Here is a 22528-nt window from a genome sequence, read left to right on the forward strand (position 1 = left end):
TACGGCGCGAGTAACGTAGAGGAAACTGGCGGGAACGGCGAATCACGGCACATCGTACAGGAATACCAGTCTCATCGGAAGACGCGGTTTGCAACAATGTTTCGTATGACTTGTCGGTCTCGCTCGAGAAAATAAAGAAGCAGCCGACACGGACGTGCGCGTGTACGTACACGCGTCGCGCGTGTACGCATACATCGGCGTGCAGGCCGCTGCGAGGGGCCCCATAAAACCCCGTGTACCGCCTCTCAAAGCTCTCGCGAGACACGAGAGAGTTTTAGTACGACTTAATTACGACGGTCCTCACGCTCTGCTCTGTCGTCCTTTTTATTTCACCGAGACCCGGGGGCACCTTTACGACGCTCCCGCGCGGATCCGCCCCAGCCACTGAGAGGATCTAGGATCCCCGAGAATCCCGTTCGCTTGTCGGCTGTTCGAACACCGTTACAATGTATATCTCGCGGAATTACAACGGATTTTTGTAAATGATTGCAGCGCATGGGATCGCCGCCTTGTCGGATTTAGAAATGCCAAAGTGCAATATCTCTTGACCTCCAGAGCGCCCTTGCCACATTCCAATTATTAAGTTATGAATAATAATTGGAAAGGATTCGTTATCCAAGATAAATAAATTAACACAAATTCGTACACGGGACGATGTACGCTCGAAACCGCGGAGCCCAATGCCGACAGAGGAGATGGAGGCAAGTGGAACGCTTTTTCGGCAAAGTGACGGCAATTTCCTGCGATTAAAACCGCGATTAATTGGCTCAAAAATCTGTACAATTTCCGGCTAGCGCTGGTCTCACCGCGTGAGCGCCCGGTGACGCGACCGTTGGGCGATCGTGATCGTTGATGGTGGTAGTAGTCAACAATTTACTCGTTAGCGGCCGGGCGAGTGTGCCGCGCCGCTCAATTAACTTGCGAATCAACGAGCCCGGCCGCTTTGTCCGCGCGCGAATATTTCTGTGTAATTCGTACGCGCGCGGCCCTCGTGACCAACAAACGCGCGCGATGCGGGAAATAAAAAGAGAGGGCTGGCCGCGGTGGTAACCATGGGGTGCGGGCGGGCTAACAGAAAAATAACGGAGCGAGTAAATGAAAACCGACACCGGCCGCTGTTTTCCGACCGTAAAAGGTTCGCCGGCCGGCAGGGGCGAATGTCTTTCGAGGGCGATCAAAAAATGATGGCTCGTTTGTGCCGTGAGCGCGGTACGCGCGTGAAAACAACCGTTCCCGCAAATTAATCGTCGCCTCTGGCCACCTGAAAACGTCGATTTTACGTTCCTTGCCAGGAACGTCTGTCGAGACCGTGCGAACGGTCCCGCGTTTAAGCGGCGTTCTCGCACGTTGCGCGACTTTAACGGCGCGGCTTAATCCTTATTTTAATAATCGCATAAAATGATAAATAACGTCCGCGTTCTGAGCACGGATGAATACGTGCGCTCGCAGGACGCCAACGACACGCGGCTTTAAAACGCTCAACAGTTGGACTCACATGGCGCATCAAAGGACATAAACCTGGTCACCATAAAAACTTCATGAATGTCCGCAGCGCTTTACTGCGACCACGTACACGCAATTCTGTTGCGTTGGCCGCTCGTAACTACCGTATCGGGCGTGACGGATCTCTCGTTGACTTCTGAGACCGATCTCTCAATTTGAGTGAGATCGCTCCGCCAGCAATCGGAAATATTCTATCGCGAGACTGATACGGCTGATAGATTTACACGATTCAGATAGTTAATTTCTACATGAATGGAACAATTTTCCGTGCTGGATTATGAAAATACCTGTAGCGGATATCGTGCGATCGAGAAAACCGGTATCTCTCTCTCTCTTTTTTTCCCAGCAGCTTTACGCTCGTCGACACACAAAAGTGGCCCGTACCAGCTTCTGGGCCCATCCAGTCAGAAGATATTAATAACAAAATATGATATAATGGGAGCATCCCCTGCGCGAAATACAATACAATGTTTATGCAGAGGATTAAGCGATGTTGTGCGAGATCACGTGAAAAGTATCGACCCCGCTGGGACCGAGCGAACGTTCACCATGCGGATGGCCGGACCGGACTATTGCAACGCTGGCCGGCGGGCAGCAGAGGCAGATGGTTCGGGTGTACGGGCCCTGGGATTGATCCTTGGTTTTGATTAGCCCGCGGGAGAGATTTACCTTCGAGATTAGGCCCGGATACGATTTTTCGTGACGGTCAGAACGATTTCGAGACGTAACGTTTCGCCCGTTTGTCTCCGTCGTTCGACTCGAGCAGAGTCTCTTGAGATGGAATCGGGTTCGAATAGTCGTGGCTCGCGTGCGAAACAGTCGATCGCGCCTCGAGCGCATAATGGAGAACGACGGGCGTACGTACACGTCGCGTATAACCGGACGAAATCAATCGGGTATGCGGACGGCGTCGATATAATCGGATCATCGATATTTCGGGCCGTTTCCTCGGGCCGATAAATTTCACGTGGAATAAAATATGCGTCGATTTATATTCGGCCGGTCGGATCCTTTTTTCGCGAGACGCGCTTTTAGACGCGCGGAGCGAAACCCGAAATCCGGCCCCGCGGGTACGATCGGAGGGAAGAGCACGTATTCGTGCGTCGGGAATAGATAATTTTGCGAGAGACGTGTAGCCGCGGTCGTACCTAATTTTATAAATTCGGAGTGCGCTCGTCGGTGGCCTCGGTCCTTCTGGAGGGGAAATTGGCGAAGGAAAAAGGACGAGGATCGCGAAGAAGGAGAGACGGAGAGAAAACGAGAGGAGGGATAGATGGAACAAGAACACAAGAAGAGATTCAAGAGATCTCCCCAACAGCCTGGGCATCGGCGCTGTTATATTATGCAGAGCGCCCGAAGACAAAGCGACAGGATACGTCGAGGAAACCGTTAAAAAGTGGACGAAAGGCCGGTGATCAGGACGAAGAAAGAGAGGCGGGTGGACAGGGATGACGTTAGCTGTGACTCGCACGATGAGGAAGGAGAGGAAGACGATGAGAAGGAGGAGGAGGTAGGAAGACAAGAGTGCGACAGAACAGATTGGAGGCAACGAGAGAGAGAAAGAGAAAGACGGGACCTACGAGGGAGACGATCGTCTACGGAGCACGAGGAGTGTAAATAATACTAAGGCTGATTGTGGGCGTGGCTGACAGAACTCTAAAAACCTTCGACTATATATCAAAGGGTTTACTGCCCTTGGATGATTCTCTCTCGTAGAGAAAAGAGACGCTGGAAGAACAAATACTGGACTGCTGCGTGCGAGAGGAGAGTGGGCAGAGAGGCTGCGGAGGTAACCGGCGGCTGGACCAGGAGGAGAGCGGGCAATCGGAGGAAGAGGAACGACTCGGTAAGATTGTTGGCGCGCGGATTCGCAGTGGAAAGGAAAGTCCAGCCATTTCTTTCGTACGTTACTGTCGTTACGGTGTACCGCGAGGAAGATTGGTTGCTTCTTCTGCCTTGTCCACGTCGCGGCTCGTAACCCTCTCGCGGCTTCCTCTTTATCGGCTGTAAGGCACCTCGTCTATGTCTCAATACTCTAACTCCGTTCTCCACGAGGAGAAACTGCCAGAAGCGATTTTGGGAAGCGAACGAGAAGGGAGAAGTGCTTCTGACGCACGTAGTTCGACCGGAATGTGCTGCGAAATTATCGACTCGCGCGAAATGTGAATGTAATTCGCGCATTGTTAAAGCTGTAATCGTTTGCTGTCCGACAGGATGATATTTCTGGTGACGCTCGCCCGATCGGGCCATCACACGTCTGGTCGGTCGCGAGACGCCTATGCGTCTCAATACGTCTCGATGCTATCCGATCGATCGATTAAGAAGGATGGGTGTGGTGGTGAAAGAAAACGAGGAAAGAGGAACACAGCGAAGCGGAGGAGGAGCGAGGAGGTGGATACCCATGGCATCCACTCTCTCCTCCGTTCTTTCCAGACTCGACGGACGTTGGGAGCTACCTCGATGGCTGCCCGCCTGCCTGCTCGCCTGCCTGCTCGCTTGCCTGAGTTGCTCGCCTGGCTAGCTGGCTGGCTGCTTCGACTCTCGATTACTTGAAAAACCGGATTCCTCGTGCGCGAAACTGTGTTTCCCGTCTTGTGTTTATGTACCAACACACGTACGACCGAGGAACAATGTTGGTTATCCCGGTGCACGTGTATGCACTACGGCGACCGCCGGCGTCTCCCTGTTACACTTCGTTTTGCCTTCAATCGGCCCAGATTCTTGCGTCACAAGGCGCGCGTAGATAGGCCGTAATGTTTCACGTCTCGCTGCTACTCCTGCCGAATAAGAAATCGAGAGTCGGAGTTTGGGAGTTTGCGATTTGAAGATTCGAAGCGAGTGTTTCAAAGAGAGCAGCGCCGCTTCTCAAAGAGTCGCGGTGTCATCGGCCGGAGGGTCGGTGTCGGAGGGTTAAATCCGAGGGTTCTGAGGGAGTCGGTGTCGAGGGTAAACATGTACGTACTTAAGCGCAAACGATGGATCCGAGTGAGCGCAGCTCTCTCGGTAGACTCCGTCGCTTGGTAAGAACAATAGCCACGGGAGTGCGCCGATGCGTCGAGGACGACCGGGTACAAAGGGTATATTTTCCGAATAATTTCACATGGCCCTCGCTGGTAGTTGGCCGACCGAAAGAAGCGTTATCCGCTCGAAGGAGGAGAAGGAGGAGGAGGCAAAGAACCGCAACGACGAATCGAACTCCTGTAGCGCGCAACCCCCGAGGGAAAATACTTTCGGTGATCGAGCACGAAACTGGCTGCATTGTTCGGCGTCTGACGTTCGTCATTACCGACAAAATTATTAATTTTGATAAGAATTGAAATACTTTATGTACGTTCGAATTACATATGTCCATGATGCTATCCTGACAATGATCGCGGCGAGGATTCGAGACGTATTCGAGCTGATGTCGCTTCATAAATTCCATTCGTCGTTCACGTGTACGGGTCAGCCTTCATTCATCCGGCCGTCGTGGCAGCGGCGAAGTCGCAGGACGATGGAAAAGACGTGACGAGACCGTCGAGAGATACCGGGCACTCATTTAGCTTGGCAATTTATTCTCGCGTTTTGTAATTAACACCAGGAAAGAAGTAGCAGAAGTTATTCTTCTCCTACGGGCACGGGACGGCGTGGCACGGGTGGAAGCGACTACTCCGGTCAGTCTGTCTCCTCCCCCTCCGTCATTTCGCCTCGACTCGCTCCACCTTCGACTCTTCCTCACGTGAAGAAAACGTACGTATCACTATTAAGCGTCAGGGTGGTTGAGGCCCGGAACCTCCTGGACCAACTCGAGAATGAGAAATAGAAGAAGAAGAAGAAGACGCACAAGAGAAACGAGAGGATGGAAAAGAGAGGACAGAACAGGGGAAGAGAGAACAGAGACGGAGAAGAACGGAGAAAAGGAAATAGGGGTGGGAGGTAAGAGATGAGGCTGCGGCGGCGGCGGCGATGGCGGGGAGAGGGAGGACGACGAAGGAGGACGGAGGAGGATGATGGAGGCCTCTCCTCTGCATGCCACCGCAGTCAGCTCCAGACAGAAAGCGGTCTGTATAATTATGGGTTGTCACCTCATCAGCTCCGGGAGGGGCCGGAGGTGGTGGCGGCGCGTTCGTCCGCGCGGGGGCAAGGGACGGGAGGTTATAGGAGTGCAGTCTTTAGCTCAAATTGTGTTTTATCGTCTCTCGCATTTGGCTTTAGGGTCTCCCGGCGACCAACGACCAACCGGAGGGTGATTGAGCCGCCCGAAGCGTCTTCTCTTTCGAGCCCCCGCGTGTTTTTCTCGGAAGATGCGCGTTCTCACCGATCGTCGGGTGGTGCATCACTTGTCCACTCGCTCGCGACAGAACGCTCGCTCGGTGAGTTAAACTGGTCTTGATCTTGATCGACCGAGATCTCGATGTGCTGAGAGAAGCGCGTTTTAAAAGGGGGTTGCGTTCGTTTCCCGAGGAAGAGGCGGACGAGAGTCGCGCGTACGCGTCAAGGACCTCGAAACGTCTTCATCTATCACCGACCCGACGCCTGCATGCATTGTGCTCGGTAAATACGTATTGTCGGGGCTATAAAATCGCGCAATGTGCGTTTTAGGTATCTGCAATAATCGGAACGTGCCCCGACGCTTTCTTCGCCTCTCGTTCTCTTTCTTCCTTTTCTTCTTGTTGGATCTCTGTCTCTCTCTGTCCCACCGTTCCTCTCTCCCTTCGTGCATATATACGTACCAATCTGCGCGAGGGCACATATACAAAAAGAGGCACTGCGCGAGAAGGTACTGAGGCTAAGTGGCGAGTTTAGAGGGATTTCATTAAATCATATGGATTGGGGATAATGTATGTTATTGAGCGGAGCGTTCAAATCGCGCTCTATAAGTTGTAATAAGTCCAATTTTAGGGCCGGTCATGGGCCGGGTCCCGCAGTGGTTGTCGAACGATTCAGTTGCCCGCCGCTCAACGGCTGCCAATTGGCCCGGGGCCGGCGCGGAATGACAGTCACTGGGACCGGCGAACCCGCCACTTACTCGTCAAACGGCCAGCCGGTCCGCCAAAATCACTGCCATTTAGATAATTTGTAATGAATAGGCACCACACTCATTCCATACCCCTCCTCTATCTCTCTCTTTCGCTCTTTTCCTCTTCCCTCAACCCTCCGTTCCCTCGCGCATAGCCTGGTCCCCGAAAGGGCGCGCCGTTCGGCTTGGCAGTTAGTCCAATGACAACAGTATCGCTTGTCTAATATTTCATAAAACGGCGCGGATGACGGTTTCGAGAAAGGCACGATAAATCGCGCGGCTTAACGCCGCGAGCGACGAGATCGTCGAACGCAACCGGGACCACTTAACGAGGAATTCGTGATTTCGTTCCCACTCGAGCGGCAAAGAGCGGTCCCGACGAATTGCGAGTGCGTGTTCTACTCGCTCGAGAGAAACGGACGCATAGTCTGGTAGGACGCGACGTAGGTGAGATTTGAGCGCGGAGATGAATCTCCGTCATCCGGTCGCGTAAAGCGGAAACGCATCAGCACCGCATGTTGGCGTAACAAATATAGTGGGACGTCGCGTCTTCCCTCTTGCGCGTCTTCACCATGTGGAAGCTACGAGGCATCGATCAAGAAACGTGACTGTGCATACATTACTGCGCCACGTCGCCGGCTGACGAAAAGAGGAGACAGTGAGCGAAGGGGAGGGTCGATCGCGTACTGAAAAATCGCGGTTTCGGGGTGGCGACGAGTCGCGAAGAATAATACGCGCGTCCTGCCGCACGTTCGATATCGAACACGCGGACGGAATAAGCTCGATACGGAAAGGGGGAGACAAAAGGGAGAGAGAAAGAGATATCGATATAGCCGAGCGATGAAACCCCAGGTCGGTGGTCTACCGGGGGGCTCCACGGATTCGCTCGCGAATCCATCACGGTGGCTTGCTAAGGCGTCGCGCAAACATGCGGGCCTAGCGGCGGCGACGGCGGGTGCGCGAATCAACGCGCAGATTATATGCAGAGGCTGCGCTGCCGCCTGTTGTGATTGATATTTGGTTAAGCGGCCAGCGATCCATCAAGCCCGCAAAAGCGCTCTTTATCCTTGCTCCGCCGGAAGCTACACGTCTCACCCGACTCCGGTGAAATTCAGATACACGACCGTTCGTTCGTTCGTTTCGGACCGCTCGTCTCCGGTTCTCCACTCGATCCCTCGTTCTCGCCTTCTCGCGACCGCAACCGTGAAAGGAGATCGAGCGAGATCGTCAATTGAATTCGCAATTCATGCTGCGTGCATTAGTGTTAAGTTGCACGGTCGAACGTAATTTAAAACCGAGTGCAAATTCTGCTTGCAGACGTGCCGAGGATGGAGAAGTCACCGCTTCTGGCGAACGGCTACAATCACCCGCCCACGCATCTGAGTCACATGCAATTTATGCAGCTCGGCGGGCACCCGGGTGCGGGACACACCGCGATCCTGTCACCGGCCAGCCTGCCACATCACCTGCAGGCGCAAGCACAGGCTCGGGCCGAGCAGGGTCTCAAGGTTAACCCGAATATGACCAACATGGAAGCCCTCGCGAGGTGAGTCCCATTCTTCTCCCCTGGATCCATCTTGATTCATTCCGCTGGAGCCACGTGAGACCGCAAGCGGGTGACGATGTACCGGAAGTCGCGCGTCCTCTCTCGCAGCGGGAAACATTTTCATTAACTTCCTCCCCCGAGCTTTACGAGCCGGCCGGGAACAACCCGCGATGGCTCGATGAAGGTAGTGATGAAGCCGCGAAGAGGGACATGGCAGAAGGGGTGCTTGGTGCTTTCCGGAAAGTCAAAAGCTCCGAAAGAGAGAAACAGTTCATTCCGGTTTCAGTTTCTGTTGCTTTTACTTTCGCGGGAATCGCCAGCTCATTCGGAAATTGGATTTATTCGTTTCGAGTTCGTCATACGACGCTCGTCGGTCGACGAAGCGAAAGGAATACGACTTTAAGAGGATTGGAAGAGGCGGCGAAGCCGTGGAAATCCAAGGGGTCTCGACATCGCTTGATTTCTGCCTCTTTGCGCCTTGCCTCGTAACCCCTCCTCTCCCTCCTTCCGGCCTTTCTCTTTTTTGTCTTCGCGTCTTCAACTTCGCCTGCTTAGGTCGATTTGGATTACGTTTCATCGTGGTATCGCTCTCGTCGGTCTCGTTTTCCATTATTCTTTACTCATTTGTACTTTGAATTGAAAAAGTAGTTTGCAATCGTTTGCAATTTTAATTTACAATCGAATGAACGCGGCGAATCTTATGTTCAAAGTCGCGTTCCGTGCGATATTAGGAGGTTGCAGCATGATCATTTATAATGTGTTAAACTGTAACGTAGACTGTGTACATATTTTGAAGTCATTGTACTTTCATATTCCGCCAAGACCGTTAAGAACGTTTCAAACTTTTTATATTGAACATCATAGAACTGATTATGGCATGAATTCTGCAATAGCAAGACTATGTTCAAATGCTAACTTAGTTTCTAAATTTGTTGACTTTTTTAACAATAGTGCATCAGCCTTTAAACTTTCACTCTTGCGTGCGATTGTAATGAATCTATAGCCTGCATTTATTTATTTTTATTCAACGTAGTTATTGACTCATTATTTGAATCATTATTATATTACCGGCTGTAACTTTTACTTACGATTTGTATATGTATTTTATATTTTACATTTGATTTTATATATATATTTTTTGTATTTTTCTTAATTTTTCTATGTATACTATGTATATAAAGGGTGGCATCCGTAAATTATTATTATTATTAGTATTATTAGTATTATTATTATTCATGACTCGGATCGATCTTGAGATTGCGAAATGCGAAGTGTTTAGTCTACCCTCGTGCGGCGCTAGGCCATCTTTGAAGACGCAAAGACCGTCTTCGGCAAATCCTCGCCGCGTTACGCGCGGTCCCAAGACGAATACCGCGGCTTATTCGGTTTCCTGGAGTGTATGGAGAACTGCGCGAGAGATGTGAAAGAGAGAGAGAGAGAGAGAGAGAAAGGAACACCAAAGGAACAGCGTCCTCGTTTCTGCTTGAGGGGGTAGACACGGGACTAATCCCGGCATTTGTTAACGCGTTTCTAATAGATGCTCTCGCTACGTCCCCGCTCACCGCACGCCGCAAAGCGTTCCCGTAGCCAACCGGAGCTTTCGAGGATACGGAGACTCGCCTTAATTTTCGATTACATCCGCTCCGTGTAATTAGCCCCGTACCACCGACCATTACCCCCTTTACCCGAGTGTTCGCTTTAGGCAGCGGGCGCCCAGGAAATCGAGACTTGACAGTATATAGGGAAACTTGATTGTTTTTTGCTTTCGGATGACGTCTCGAGTTTTGCAATCGATGAAAAGTAATTTTTTCTAATCATCAGCGAAAGGAAGAAAGGATGAAGAAAAGAAGACCGCGCGCGAGAAAGAGAGAATTAAAAAGTATTTTTTCCAGATGGTCTCTGGGTATAAAAATTTGACGACAATGTTAGTCAGGATTTTCAACGCGCAGTCGACACTCCGGAGTTTTAATGCGTCTCAATCTTTTCTTAACGACACGGCGCATCGCGCCTTCGTGAGCGCAAGCGTGGCGACGTTGCGCGGTGTGCGTTAACGGACGCGCGTGTACACGCACACGCGGCGGGCGTGTATAATGACACGGTGAAGGCGGCGCCGCACGTTTCGCATTATGATTTCAGCGCTTTGCTTTTAATTAAAATGCAAATCTATCGCGGCGGAGGAGCGAGCGAGCGAGCAAGAGAGAGAGAGAGAGAGAGAGAGAGAGAGAGATCGGGAGGTAAGACGGATTACGTCTGGGGGCGCCACGACAAACACCGGAATATGATTAATTCAACGCAACCCCATCCTGGGACACCGACGCCACCACTGCGTCCCTCTTGCCTCTCTCTCTCTCTCTCTCTCTCTCTCTCTCTGTCCTGCCTCGTTGCCATCCCTTAACTCGCCTTGTCTCTTCCTTCCCTTCGTCCACCCCCGGGCTTTCGTCACCCCGTCGTGACCTCTTCGACCAGTTTCCACGGACGACACGTACGCTTTCCCGTCTGTCTACTTTTCGCTTTTCCCTAGTTCCCTATCCGCATCGCAGTCCGTCTTCCGCCGTGCAAATACGTGAACCCCATCACGAGGACTCGTGGAAACCGTGTCAGGCCGTATTGACATTAGATTCTGGAACTTTTCCTCCGGTCGACAGGAGATGGTGGATACTTGGCAAGGTGTTCCCGGCGTACGATCGATGGTGCCTGATTTCCGTTTCGTTTTTATACCGCGCAAACCGAGATCCGGTCTCCTGATTAATTCATCCGCTTCTTCCTCTCGTCGCGCCCTTTTTCTTCCTTCGCGAGCCTGAGTCACAAATTAACTCCGCTCCCGCCGCGCTGACATCTCTTTTTTAATCAGCGACATCAAAGACTCTTCATTCTCAGTGCGTTCGGCAACGGTCGAATCGCGACGACGAGCCGAGAGACGAGACGAGGACTCTTAATCAAGCGTGCCGCCTTGCGATTATACGCGATTTCTTCCACAAGCTGACGAATCGACGACGCGTTTCTCCCTTAGTTTGCCTTTTGGTTCGCGCCGGAGTTTCGGCCGCGGCTTTCTTTTCTATTTTGTCGTTTCGTAACCGCCTTTTGTTTTGTGCTCCACAGGTCTGGGACGGTTTGGGAAAACTGCCGAGCTGCCTACGAAGATATTGTCAAACATCTCGAAAGGTAGGACATCCAGAGAACCGCACTTTACAGAATCGTGCTGGTACCACGTGTATCTGCGGCGATCACCGCGTTTTCACGTGAGGGGATGATTTCACGTGGCGCGTTCTCGACGAGGAGAGGGCTCGCGCAACGCCGTTCATCCGCGAACTCGTAATTCTCGATTAGCTGGAAAAATCGCGTGCATCACGCGAACGCAAAAATACAAAACGCGGCACGGGGGTTGGCGAGGGGTTGTGGTCGGCCGCGCGATGACGCTGGCGGCCTAGGCGGCCGCTGCACTTCCGATAAATCAGCATTATCGGGGAGCGGTATCGAGTTTCCGGTCGCGCGACAAGTTGAGTCCAGGCCTGACGCTGTAATGCCAACATGATTTGTACGGTGCGAGAGCTCGTAGCCCCCCTCGGCCCTTCCCCGCCGCCACGTCGCGCTACCATCCTACCCCTCACCCATCCGCCGCAAAATCCGACCGGCAGCTTCCGCTACGCCCGATACTCAGCCCAGCATCACGGTTGCAGAGCGGAGCCACCGAGGTTTCCGCGTGATCCTAACCACTTGTCACTTCACGGCACGCAGATCATCGTCGCGACGTGCCCGTCCATCATTCGGGGATTAAATCATTCGAGCGCCTGCGAAACACTCGCGCCCGTCCTTTCGAAAGGGTTGATTTCGGAAAGGGGCTTTGCCCGCACCCTTCTCCTCCTCCTCCTCCGCCTCCTCTTCTTCCTCCTCTTGCTCCTCGTCACTCTCTTTACCCTCGGCGAGAAGGGTGCGAAGCTTTTCATTATTGCTCTTCGTTTGCATCGAATTTGGTACTTCGCGCATGTTTCTTTTTGCGAGCAGAGGTAAAAAATCGCGAGGGATAAAATTCGTGAGAAAGCCGCGTGTCGACGTACCGGCGACTTCTCGGCATCTCGAGGATCTTCGGTTTCACCCTCGCCGAGGGTGAAGGCAGGCGCGAGAGGGAGGAGTCGGATCTCGCGCCTCCACCGTGAGCGACGGGAGCCGTTAATATGGGGGTGAAAATCGACACTTGGCCGTCCGAAACGTAATTTCCAATTCAAAGGCAATGACCACTGGTCGAGCCCTGCCGCCGACCACTCGCTCAACCCCCGCGCGCGCGCGCCCCCCCATCACTGCCTGTGCGCGCCGCCCTTTCTCTTTCTCTCTCCCGTTCTATTTGCTTTACCGTCGACCCTACCGTCGACTTCGTCAACCGGACAAACGCGTATTGTGATTTCAGCCTTTGACTGGTGGCCGTTCGATGGATATCGCAGGGGGTGGTAAATGGGCACGAGGCCACGGGGAGAGCGGATGCGGGGGCGGACGGCGGTGGGGAGAGCGCGAGGGGCGCCGCGAAACGGACCGGAGTAGCGAAAGCGACCGGGGGTGGTTTGCTGCGGAAGGGCGGCGGACCGGGCGAGCACACCGTGAATATTCATGGCGAGAACCCTAGACGAATTCGGACTTGTTGCGACTGACACTGATGTAAACCTTTGTTTATCCTGCGTGGCTCGCGCGTTCGTTCGTTCCCTCGAGATACGCGCGCGTACGCTGCCAGCCGCGCAGCCGAGGGCGATCCCGCACACTGCCGAGTATTTAACTGCGAGTTAAATTCTGATTAATCGACGGCGCCAGCTTTATTAATTGTTTGTCCTTTTGATTTTACAAGCTCACGTAGGAACGCAGCCTGTGACCGAAGACTTGCGTACCTCTTTCCGGTTCTCATTCTCTCTCTTTCCTATCTCTTTATCACCCCTTTCGCTGGCGTGTTTTAATCCTGATGATTTGTTTCCGCTAATCCATTTGATCCACTCGCTCGGAGGAAAACTCCAACTTCCCCTTAAGTCTATTCACCGGCTTGGCCAATTAAATCTCATTAATTCCAGATCCAGGTGACTCTTGTTGCCTCGTGCATTCATCAGAAAAAAGAGTGACTATCGCAAAATTGCCAGTTTGCAAATGAACGTTGTCGTAACTGCGTCTATCGATCATCTCGTTTCTCATGAGTGATACCTATGAAACTGAATTCCGGGTGTATGACTGGCGGATAAGCAGTCGTTACGAGCGGATGAAGGCGGAGTTGCGGGAGACGCGCGCGGCCCGTCGACCCTCGGCGCGAGCTGCCGCCGCGGCGGATCGCGCGTTATGAAGTAAGTAATATTAATGGTTCCCCGCAGTCAGAATGTTCGGTATCAATGCGCTAATGTCGGCTTCCTGGCTTTAAAACTACCTAGTCATTCCGGCATAATTCACGCGCATTGTCTGTCGCCGTCCAACTACCATCCGCCATCAGTTTCTCGCCGCTGCCTTCCTACGGGTTCCTTATCGTCGGCATCCCCTTACGCGCTGGCTGCCTCCGCATCTCCATACTGTCGCCCCCTTCACCACCCCCGGTCGACCCTACGACCGTCCGTCGTCTCTCTTTGACCCGACCCGAGTTTGGAGTCCCTCCTCGTCGCTCTCGCGGCGTCATTAATTACGACGACGACGACGGCGACGACGTCCTATCGTCCAGGACATCTGCTGGAAAATAATATTCATAAAGTTGAGCCTCGTCGTTACGATCGACTCTTTCTGCCTCCTCCTTCTCTCTCTTTAGCTCCCCCCTTTCCCTTTCCCCTTGCCACGGTTCCGCTTCTCGCTTCTTCCCCACCTCCTCGTCCTCTTCCCTCCGCCTGCGCCGACAGCGAGATGACGTCGCCCATTTACATTTACGATCATGGTTTCGTGGCTGCCGAGACCACGTCCGCAAAGAAGTACATACCGGCGATGCACGCAAAAGCGGACACGTCGAATGCGCCGTAAGATATTTCACATCTTGCCGCTTTGATAACCGCACGCGATTACCACCGTCGTCGACGTCGAGTCGTATCGCTGGAGAATGGCACGATCAAGATTATCGTAATCACTTGCAATTAGTATAACACTTGGCGTAATATACGACTCGTGTCAGTTCGATGCGCGCGCGTCAGCGTTCTACCAGGTAGAGTAATAAAACAACTAAAGATCAGTGCGCCATTTCTTGTGAGACATCAAATGCGAATCGATATCATCGAGCATTCCACTTTGGAAACGTGTTTTCTATTTTCTAATTAAAATTCTTTTTAATTAAAAGCAGACCAGACAGGCGTCGTCTACGAGGACAAGAAATTCCACGGCTGGTACACGCTGTTTCGCGCGAATTACGTGGGAATGAGGCTCACTTATCCCATAACCGCGGATAGGTTGAAAAATATATTATCTCAGAGCGGGATCGGTCCCGGCTGTCAAACGATCGGCTTCTCATCTATCTCGCGCGCCGGCGACGAGCGCGACGAAACGGTTAATTCGACTCGGCGATCGTGCTCGACGATAGGCCGGAACCATTCTCGCTCTCCGACTATCACGAGCGACACGCTAATTGCGTTCAAACGAACTGTCAGCGCGTCGACAGGCACACGTAGAGCCCGGCGCAAACACCTAGGAGGTAGTCGGCTATGGCGAGCGCAGCGTAGGACAGCGGCGACGTGCGTGCAAATACGCGCATTGTGATTAATACCGTTTACGCCGCAACCGGTCCACACTTCGAGCTGTCAGCATCCCGCAACGGGGGATCCCATAATTGCGCGATGCGCCGCGACGCCTGCCACCTCGTCCGCTTAATCGCGCGGATTCCATTATCAACGCGGATTCGGTTATCAGAGATGTCATCTTTGATTGTTCCTCTCGGTTAACTTGTTTTTTTCCTCTTTTGCGTTGCGGTTGATTGACGGACAATTCTCACGATCGGCGTAATTACGGTGTATTAGTGTAATGATCGCGTGGCCGATTATGCTGTTTCTGTTTTTTTAGTGAATAATCCGCGCGCGCAAACGCGTGTCCGCGATTAGAATGCCGTTTACAGTCTGCGATGAAGGCCATTGTCGCGTCTCGATATGCACGCATATGTACGTGCGGAGGATGTTTATCCGTGGGATCGCAAGACGGCACAAATTATGCCCAGTGAAGTGAATTATGCGCGAAAATCGCCGCGCGATTATATCCCGGCGCTGACAAAGCGCGCATTAGTCACGCTATCACTCTCGTTCTTCCGTCTCCTCTCGCGTCGTTCCATACCGTTCTCTTCGATTCTTCCACTTGCCCACCCCGTAATTTCCCGACATAATTTTCGCCTGTAATTGCCGGTGTGCGCGCGCGCCCGACCTGGCAATTACTTAGATATTTAAAAGAAACGCGATCTGTGCACTTCGCGCTCCAACGAAAGAGAGAGAAAGAGAAAACGGGGGACTCGATTGGAGCTAAGGTCACCCTAATTTCACGAGAGATCGGGTCGAGCCCACTTCGAGTCCGTAGCAGGTACAAGATCCATCGGCGATCGATGATCTTACGAGTTCCTCGCCTGGTCACCTTCGATCTTCGGTTCTCTCTTTCGATCGATTATGCCAACGTTCATCCGCGGTCGACAATTAGCCCGGCTGTTTTTTGCACGATGTGTCTCTTCGTTTCCACGTCGTGGCGAGCGTCCGCTCGCGTGATTCGACGCGAGATTCCGCACGGAAATCGACGACGGCCCGTACGAAAGTATTCGATTCGCGACAACTGGCCAACTCGCCCAACTGGTTAACTCGCGTTCGGCGAACTTGATCGATCGGCGCGGGCCCTTCGTCGAACCGATTATCGGCTGTCTATCGAGCACGCCGTGCTCTCTGAGGACGATAGCGGGACGATCCGCGTTACGTCACGATCCTGTTACTGTCGTGACCGCGCGGACGCTCGTCAGGTGGGTCCGCCTCATCTTGCGACCGATGAAAATGGATCGATCGTGCCTTGATCGGGATCGATGACGCGCGGGATCGTAAGGCCGAAGAAATTACGAATGTCGCGCGATCGAGAACGCAATCGGGTTGGCAAAGCGAAGTGGTGCAAGGCGAATTAATGGGTACACGCGAGTAATGAAAAGTGATATAAAAGCCGTGCCCCCCGGTAGCTCCAGGTCCCTAGAAGGCGTCGAGGGAGAGAATGCGCGTTAACTTGTTACACATCAACGGTAAATCTTCCGACTCGTAAACTTCTCTCGGCCGGGCGAACGCGCGAGTCGATGCAGTAACGCCTTCTTGAGGAGAGGCGACAGCGTGCCCCCAGGGAAAAGGCGCAAAAAAGGCAGCCGAGGCGCCCGGGAGACCGAGCGACATTTATTTTATTAACTCGGCAAAATTATTTATCGACCGGACGTCGTAAAGCGCGCGACGTCGCGACGTCGCCCGCCCGAAATGATGATAATTAATCCCTGAACAGGCTGACGGCGCTCGCCGACAACGAGTTGCATTTTTGCATCGATGCGAGGAGATGCGCGCGACAAAGAATGATCGCGGCTTTCAGTGCCGCGTTGCAGTTTACGAGGGGTCGAGAACCCGACGCCGGGTATTACGGGATCGGAGGGAATCATCTGGACAGGAGAGGGACAGGATGAGGAAGGTGTCATGTTGTGCCAACGTGCATTATTAGAACGCACGTCATCGGCCGGTAACGAGCCAAACCGAACAAACTTTGGGACGTCGGCAGCGTTGGCGACTTGAGCGCGTCCCTCATCGTCGTCGTCGTCGTTGTCGGCCACGTTCGGGACCGACAAAATGATGATTAATTAAAAACATAATTAGTCGCGTCGACGGCAAACATGTCCCTGGATACTCCCACCGGACACTAATGTACCGTGAAATTGTCATCCTCCTTACTTCCCCCTAATAATTTTTTCCGCTCCCTGTCTTGTTATGCCGCTGCGTCTTTCGTCGGATATTTTCTCAACGAGACGCGCGCTATTCGTGTCGCGATGCCGGCGTCGTAGACTAACGAGCTCGCGATCGTCGTCATGCAATTCATGTCGCCGAACGCGCGTGGATGAGACCTCCGATGAAGCTTTGGAGCGAAGCTTGTATCGTGACACGCAGGAAACAAGTTTTCCATGTTCGTTTATTTTTGTCTCGCGCGTTTCTCTTTAGGAAACAGCTAATCACTGATTTCTTCGACTTGAAGTAACATTTAATTGTATTCGCTCGATCGTGCCGTCTTCCGCTCGCGCCTAGCGCAAATCTCTTCACGCTCCATCGCGCTCGTGCGATTTGTACTTGTATCCCTGAGCTCGCTCCCTCGACAGTCGGAATTTAATTACGATAGTCGTCTACGCCATGTGTCTTAATTAGGCGGAACGAATACCGATTTTAACGCTAAAATATCCGTCTTTCGTCGCTACCGCTACCGCCGTCGTTGCCGGCGTCGTCCATGGACGTGTATTTCTCGCGCGATATCGCACAGCCGGCCAAGATATATTGTTATTAAATGGTTCCCCTTCGGCGCCGCATACACGCACACACACATGTCGGTATATCACGTAGTGCGGAGCTCCGGACACGACCGAGTGAGGGGTTACACGCGCGCTGATGTACTCTTATTTATACTCCCGCGACATGCGATTCTTCGTTGCACTTCCGGCGAGCGTGTAGCGTCCACGTGTTCTCATCAGCGTCGGTCTTCCCCCGTTATCGATCGTAAATTCCTACCAAATTTTCCCGAGAGCCTTGTCAGCGAGAACGTATCGCGGAGAACGCGATATCTCGAGTGAGGATTTTCCGGAAATAAATCGCATCGCGGAGCGATGTACCACGCGGATAAGAAATTAAGGAGCCTGGTGATCCGTGGGGTGGTCGGTTGGCGGGGACGGCGGGCGGTTAATTGAAAAGCGGCCGGAAGGGCGCTGTTAAATAAACCGCGGACGAACGTTCCTGCGGTTCCGCGGTGCTACCCATTCGCAGCCTCGGTTTCACTGGCACTTTTGGTAATGAACTAATATTTGCAGTGTCCGTCCCGCGCGGGCGCACGTTTCCGCCCGCGTGTGCGTGCGTGCGTGCGTGCGTGCGTGCACACGAGGACTGGAGGGACACACAGAGGGTGGAGGTGTGTGGACACAATCGTCGGCGTGTTATCAGCGACCCTTCCGTAAATACGCGCTTAGCCCCGCGGGGTCAGAGCCACCGCCACCCCCTTCTTCACCCTCGCAACGACGGCGGTGCACATGCATGCGCGTCGCCAACGTCTGCATGCGTCCTGGCCTCGAGAGCGCGAGAACGAGAGCTGTTACGATATGCATACAGATCAAATAGCTCCGTGTGTGCTTTGCATTCCCGACGATTGCGCCCCCGAAATCAGATTCTTCTGCCTTCGTCGTCCACGTTCACCCTTCCTTCGGGGTGGCCTCGCGCGCGCGCTTTGATCAGAGTGTCGCTTTGCATGCGCGAAACGCACGATGCATCGCGTTCTTTTGAGATCTCCGGATCACCCCCCGGGGCGTTTATAGAAAACTAACGAAAGGAGACTGCGAAATTAAAATCTAGTTGATATCGATCTGTTCGCCTGATACCTAGCGGAATAATTTAAAAGCTCGTCGCGCTCTTTTTCCGACGTGAGAAGTTCCATTGAAGCTTCGATCCATTTCTGGAAATTGTCACGAGGATTTTAAGATTAAAATAAAAAGAATGGAGAGACGAGGACAAGAGGCGTGTCTTTAGCTCGTGCGAGCTTTCCTGCGCGTGACAGCGCGACGGAAAGAGAAACGGAGTCCTCGGTGACAAACGAGCCAAAGTGGCAGCCTCGGTCACTCGACAAGAATAATCGTTTTCCAATTGAAATCCAATAGCAACTTGGCGTGCGGCTGCCGCCATCCTTCCCTTACATCCTCGCACCACACATTGATCAACGCTTCCAAAATGTTTCTGACATCGATTATGCGGAGGAGAATCGACCAAGCGAAGGTGCTTGCCGTCGTCATCCTCCACGAGACGGAAGAAGATCGAGATCGTTCTTGGAAAGTACTCTCGCAGGCGTCGCCGGTACAAAAAGCCGGACTTTTCAAGAATTTAAATAATATCCTTTTATATTTTCGGCATCGCGCGCGCACTGCACACAAGTAGCATGGGGTGCACGTTCGTACGTTCGCGCGTACGTCGCCCGCCATAAATCCAGCCAGCCGGCTACGGGGGAGAGAGAGAAAATCTACAATTCTAAAGCTTTCCATAAAACACTCGACAAAACGCTTCGCCCGCACTTTTCGAGTGGCCACCGAGCCCTCCATCGCCGCCTCTTCCTCTTCCTCTCTTTTTCTCGCGTTCTCCTCTTCCTCCGCGTCTCGTCGCGCTCCCGCCGCACACCACGAATCTGTTGAAATATGTAAAACCGTGTGACCTCTTCAATTTACATAGCCGCGTTTCGCAGCGTACGCAGAGTGGCCGTTCGTCGCGCTAATTGATAATTCCGCGTGCTTATTCCTCCCCGGGCTAGAAAATTGCCCGAGCGCTCTCCGGTCAGAGCAAACAGGGTTGAACAATGAGATTTGCCGAGTGTTCTCGTTCGCGTAGTTGAAAGATCGCTTGCTCTCGTACTCCTCGAGACCCGCGATTACGCAAAGTCTATCTGCGGATGTGCAACATTTCGAGCAGATTGCCAGCATATCGCGCTGGTATCGATTATTGCGGACCGAGAAAAACCTCTCGCCTGTTCAAAATTCTACGTGGACCGTTCCCTTTGTCGCGGGATTTAAGCGCTCTTCGTTAGAAACTCGCGGAGAGCAGAAACTGGTTGAATAGCGCCGAGCGGACGGAAGCTGGAGAGCGAAAGAGAGAATGCAAGAAGGAGGACGAGATGGAGCAGTGATGATGATGAGGCAAATGCCTCGGACGTTGTCTCACGTGATAGACGTCCATCATCGGGCACGACGAAAGCCCAACATCGCGAGGCGACACATAAATATATATACGCCCGGGTGCGCGGTGTTGATGCAACCATCATTTTTTCGCCTCTCGTCTCGTTGCCGGTAATCGCGCGGTCGCTCGCTTCGCTTTCTCTTCCCTCTTCCACCGTGTCCTCCACCTCCTCCACCTCCTATTTCTCCTCCTCGTTTTCCGTTTTTTTTCCCGCGTCGCGTAACACCACGCGTGATCCACCGCGACGGCACGCCGTTGCCACTGGTATTTCGGAGCTCGCTGAACAAACAAGCGCCGATAAAAGTACCGGGGATATACAGTACATCTGGAAGTAGGGATCATCAGTCACGGCGCATCTGCGAAGCACTCTAGCTCTCTCTTCTGCCCTCTGCTTCTCCATCCTCCTCTCTGATTCGTCGCTCGGTGTCCGTCTCTCTCTCTCTCTCTCTCTCTCTCTCTCTCTCTCTCTCTTTCTCTCCCGTGTAGTCGCGGTGTCTCGGGGGGCGATCTCTCGTATCTCTACCCACCCACCACTAAAGCGCTAAAAACCATTTGTCATCGCCAGCGTAAATATGCTGCCGAGCTCGAAACGTGCATCCGACTTGCCCTCTCTCTCGCGAGAGATCCGAGGATTATTCTGGCGGTTCGACGTGGCCGCGTGAAATGTGACTCTACAAGATTGCGGAGCTCGCCGTAAAGGGGGGATGATGCCATTTTATGAAATCTCTCGGAATGGATAAATAATTCCTTAAATTGGCCATCTCAGTGTCGCGACGAATCGAGCCATGCTCCGCTTACGACGAAATATACCGATCTCGTAAGAAGACAGACGGAAGATGCGAGATGAAATCGTGCGGAAAGACGCGCGGAGGAGGAGGAGAGCAAGAAAAACGCGCTCGGCGCGGGGCTTATCTTTATTTAGTGTAACCACACGTCCGCGCGCGCCCGGGGGAGTACCTTAAAAAGTTCGTCTAATAAAACCCCGAGACCATTTGTCAACGGGGGGAGGGGGCGAGGGCGCGCAACCCCGGGAGCTGCTGCTACAAAATGTATGTAAAACACATCCAGCCGACGCCGCGGCTCGTGAGGCCGTAACCGCCCGCGCGCGTCTCTGATGGGCCGACATCTAAAATAATAAAAGTTGCCTCCGTCATTTGTCAACGCTTCCTCTAAGGAGCGACGCGGCGAGTCCCACCGCCACCTCGTAATTTCGCGATGTCGCAGCTGCGAGCAGCTCGTTCGCCCTTTTCCCTCTGCTCCTCGTAACCCTCACTTGGTTCCACTCCTTGATCCCTCGCGGAAGGCACTGTGCTACAGCGATTTCGCGTTACGCGGCCTCCCTTAATCTCACGAAGAGCTGATCCTTCCCGCCCCGGCTGCCCCCGGGGCGTCCACGCGACGCAGTCAAGAGGGAACGTGCGATTCTCGTTACCCCTTGTGGAATAAGAATTTGAATGAAGCTCGCACGAGCCGGTCTAATGCGATAACGCGCGCGTCACTGCGACGTGAACGTCGTAAAAAAGTATAAGCGGGGAAACCCGCGAAAGTCGAGTGTCACCTTCGCTCGGTTGCTTCGTCGGAATTGCAGGCGATTCAGCTAGCTTTCTCTAGCGAATTCACTGGGTTCGCGTCTCCCTATCGCGATTATCCATCCGTTTGAATTATACCGAATAATCACGCGCGTTCGCGTTCAAAGATCGTTTACGGCCGAGCGTGTACGCGCACGGCGATCGAAACTTTGTACAGCCGCGTTTTACGATACGTGGACGTTGGCTTAATTAAAGCGCGCGCATGAACGGTCTCTTCCGAAGAGACCGAAAAGAGCGGTTCCGCAAGAGGGACGACTCTCGCCGGTGCTTCGGGCATTCGCGGAGATCCCAAGGTGACGCAAAACGAGCCGCGTTTTCGTACTTTATGCCCGTCCGCCTTAATCCTTCGCCGAACGGGAAGAGGAGAGACGCGACGTGGCCTTAAAGTGAAATAATAAATAAAATAATATATTCTGCGTGCCGGACTGCCGACTCGCGGACGGGGCAATAATCTAGGAGAACGAATGTGCCAGACGACTTTTATGAAACGATTCGAAGGGGCTCCTCCGCCGCAGCCCTTTTACGTGCGCGTGTATAGTTGAAAAATAAAATCCCTAACCCTTCCTCTCGTATCGGGGGAGAGGCGCGCGGGAGAGCTGAAAGCGGCAGGATAAAACGTTAAATACGACCGCTGAACACCGGGGGCCAACAATAAAATTGTCGTAAACCATTCGGCCGGGTAATGCACCTGCTTGACCGTCGCGATTGTTCGTCGACTGTCCATCGTGATTGGTCGTGGTGACATCAACTTGATTCCTTCAAACTGACCGTATCGATATTTGCGTGCGTATCAAGTGGCATTTTTTTTCTCCCGGAATAACACGTTGTTACATAATAAACATTTCTGTCCAGAAGTGACACGCGCATTCTCGTTACGCGTAATTTGTATGTGCAAATAATCCACGCATACTCGATATACGTGTCCGATAAAGACGTATAACACTCTCCTCGCTTCCGTGGGGAAAAGAAAGCGCGCATTAGCGCTCGCAATGAAGAGATC

The 22528-nt window shown here is 52.9% G+C and overlaps 1 protein-coding gene across 4 annotated transcripts in view; it reads left to right on the forward strand.

The window, feature by feature from the left end:
- Window positions 1-22528, forward strand: part of LOC105287640 (dachshund homolog 2) — a 216263-nt gene that overhangs the window by 72631 nt on the left and 121104 nt on the right. For all 4 annotated transcript variants that reach the window (XM_011353298.3, XM_020034367.2, XM_020034369.2 and 1 more), the window contains 2 exons: window positions 7820-8048; window positions 11148-11210. In XM_011353298.3, the coding sequence (XP_011351600.1) occupies window positions 7820-8048; window positions 11148-11210 (292 nt within the window). The remainder of the gene's footprint in view (window positions 1-7819; window positions 8049-11147; window positions 11211-22528) is intronic.

This window comes from Ooceraea biroi, chromosome 5 (assembly GCF_003672135.1).
Source record: "Ooceraea biroi isolate clonal line C1 chromosome 5, Obir_v5.4, whole genome shotgun sequence".
Classification (NCBI taxonomy): domain Eukaryota; kingdom Metazoa; phylum Arthropoda; class Insecta; order Hymenoptera; family Formicidae; genus Ooceraea; species Ooceraea biroi.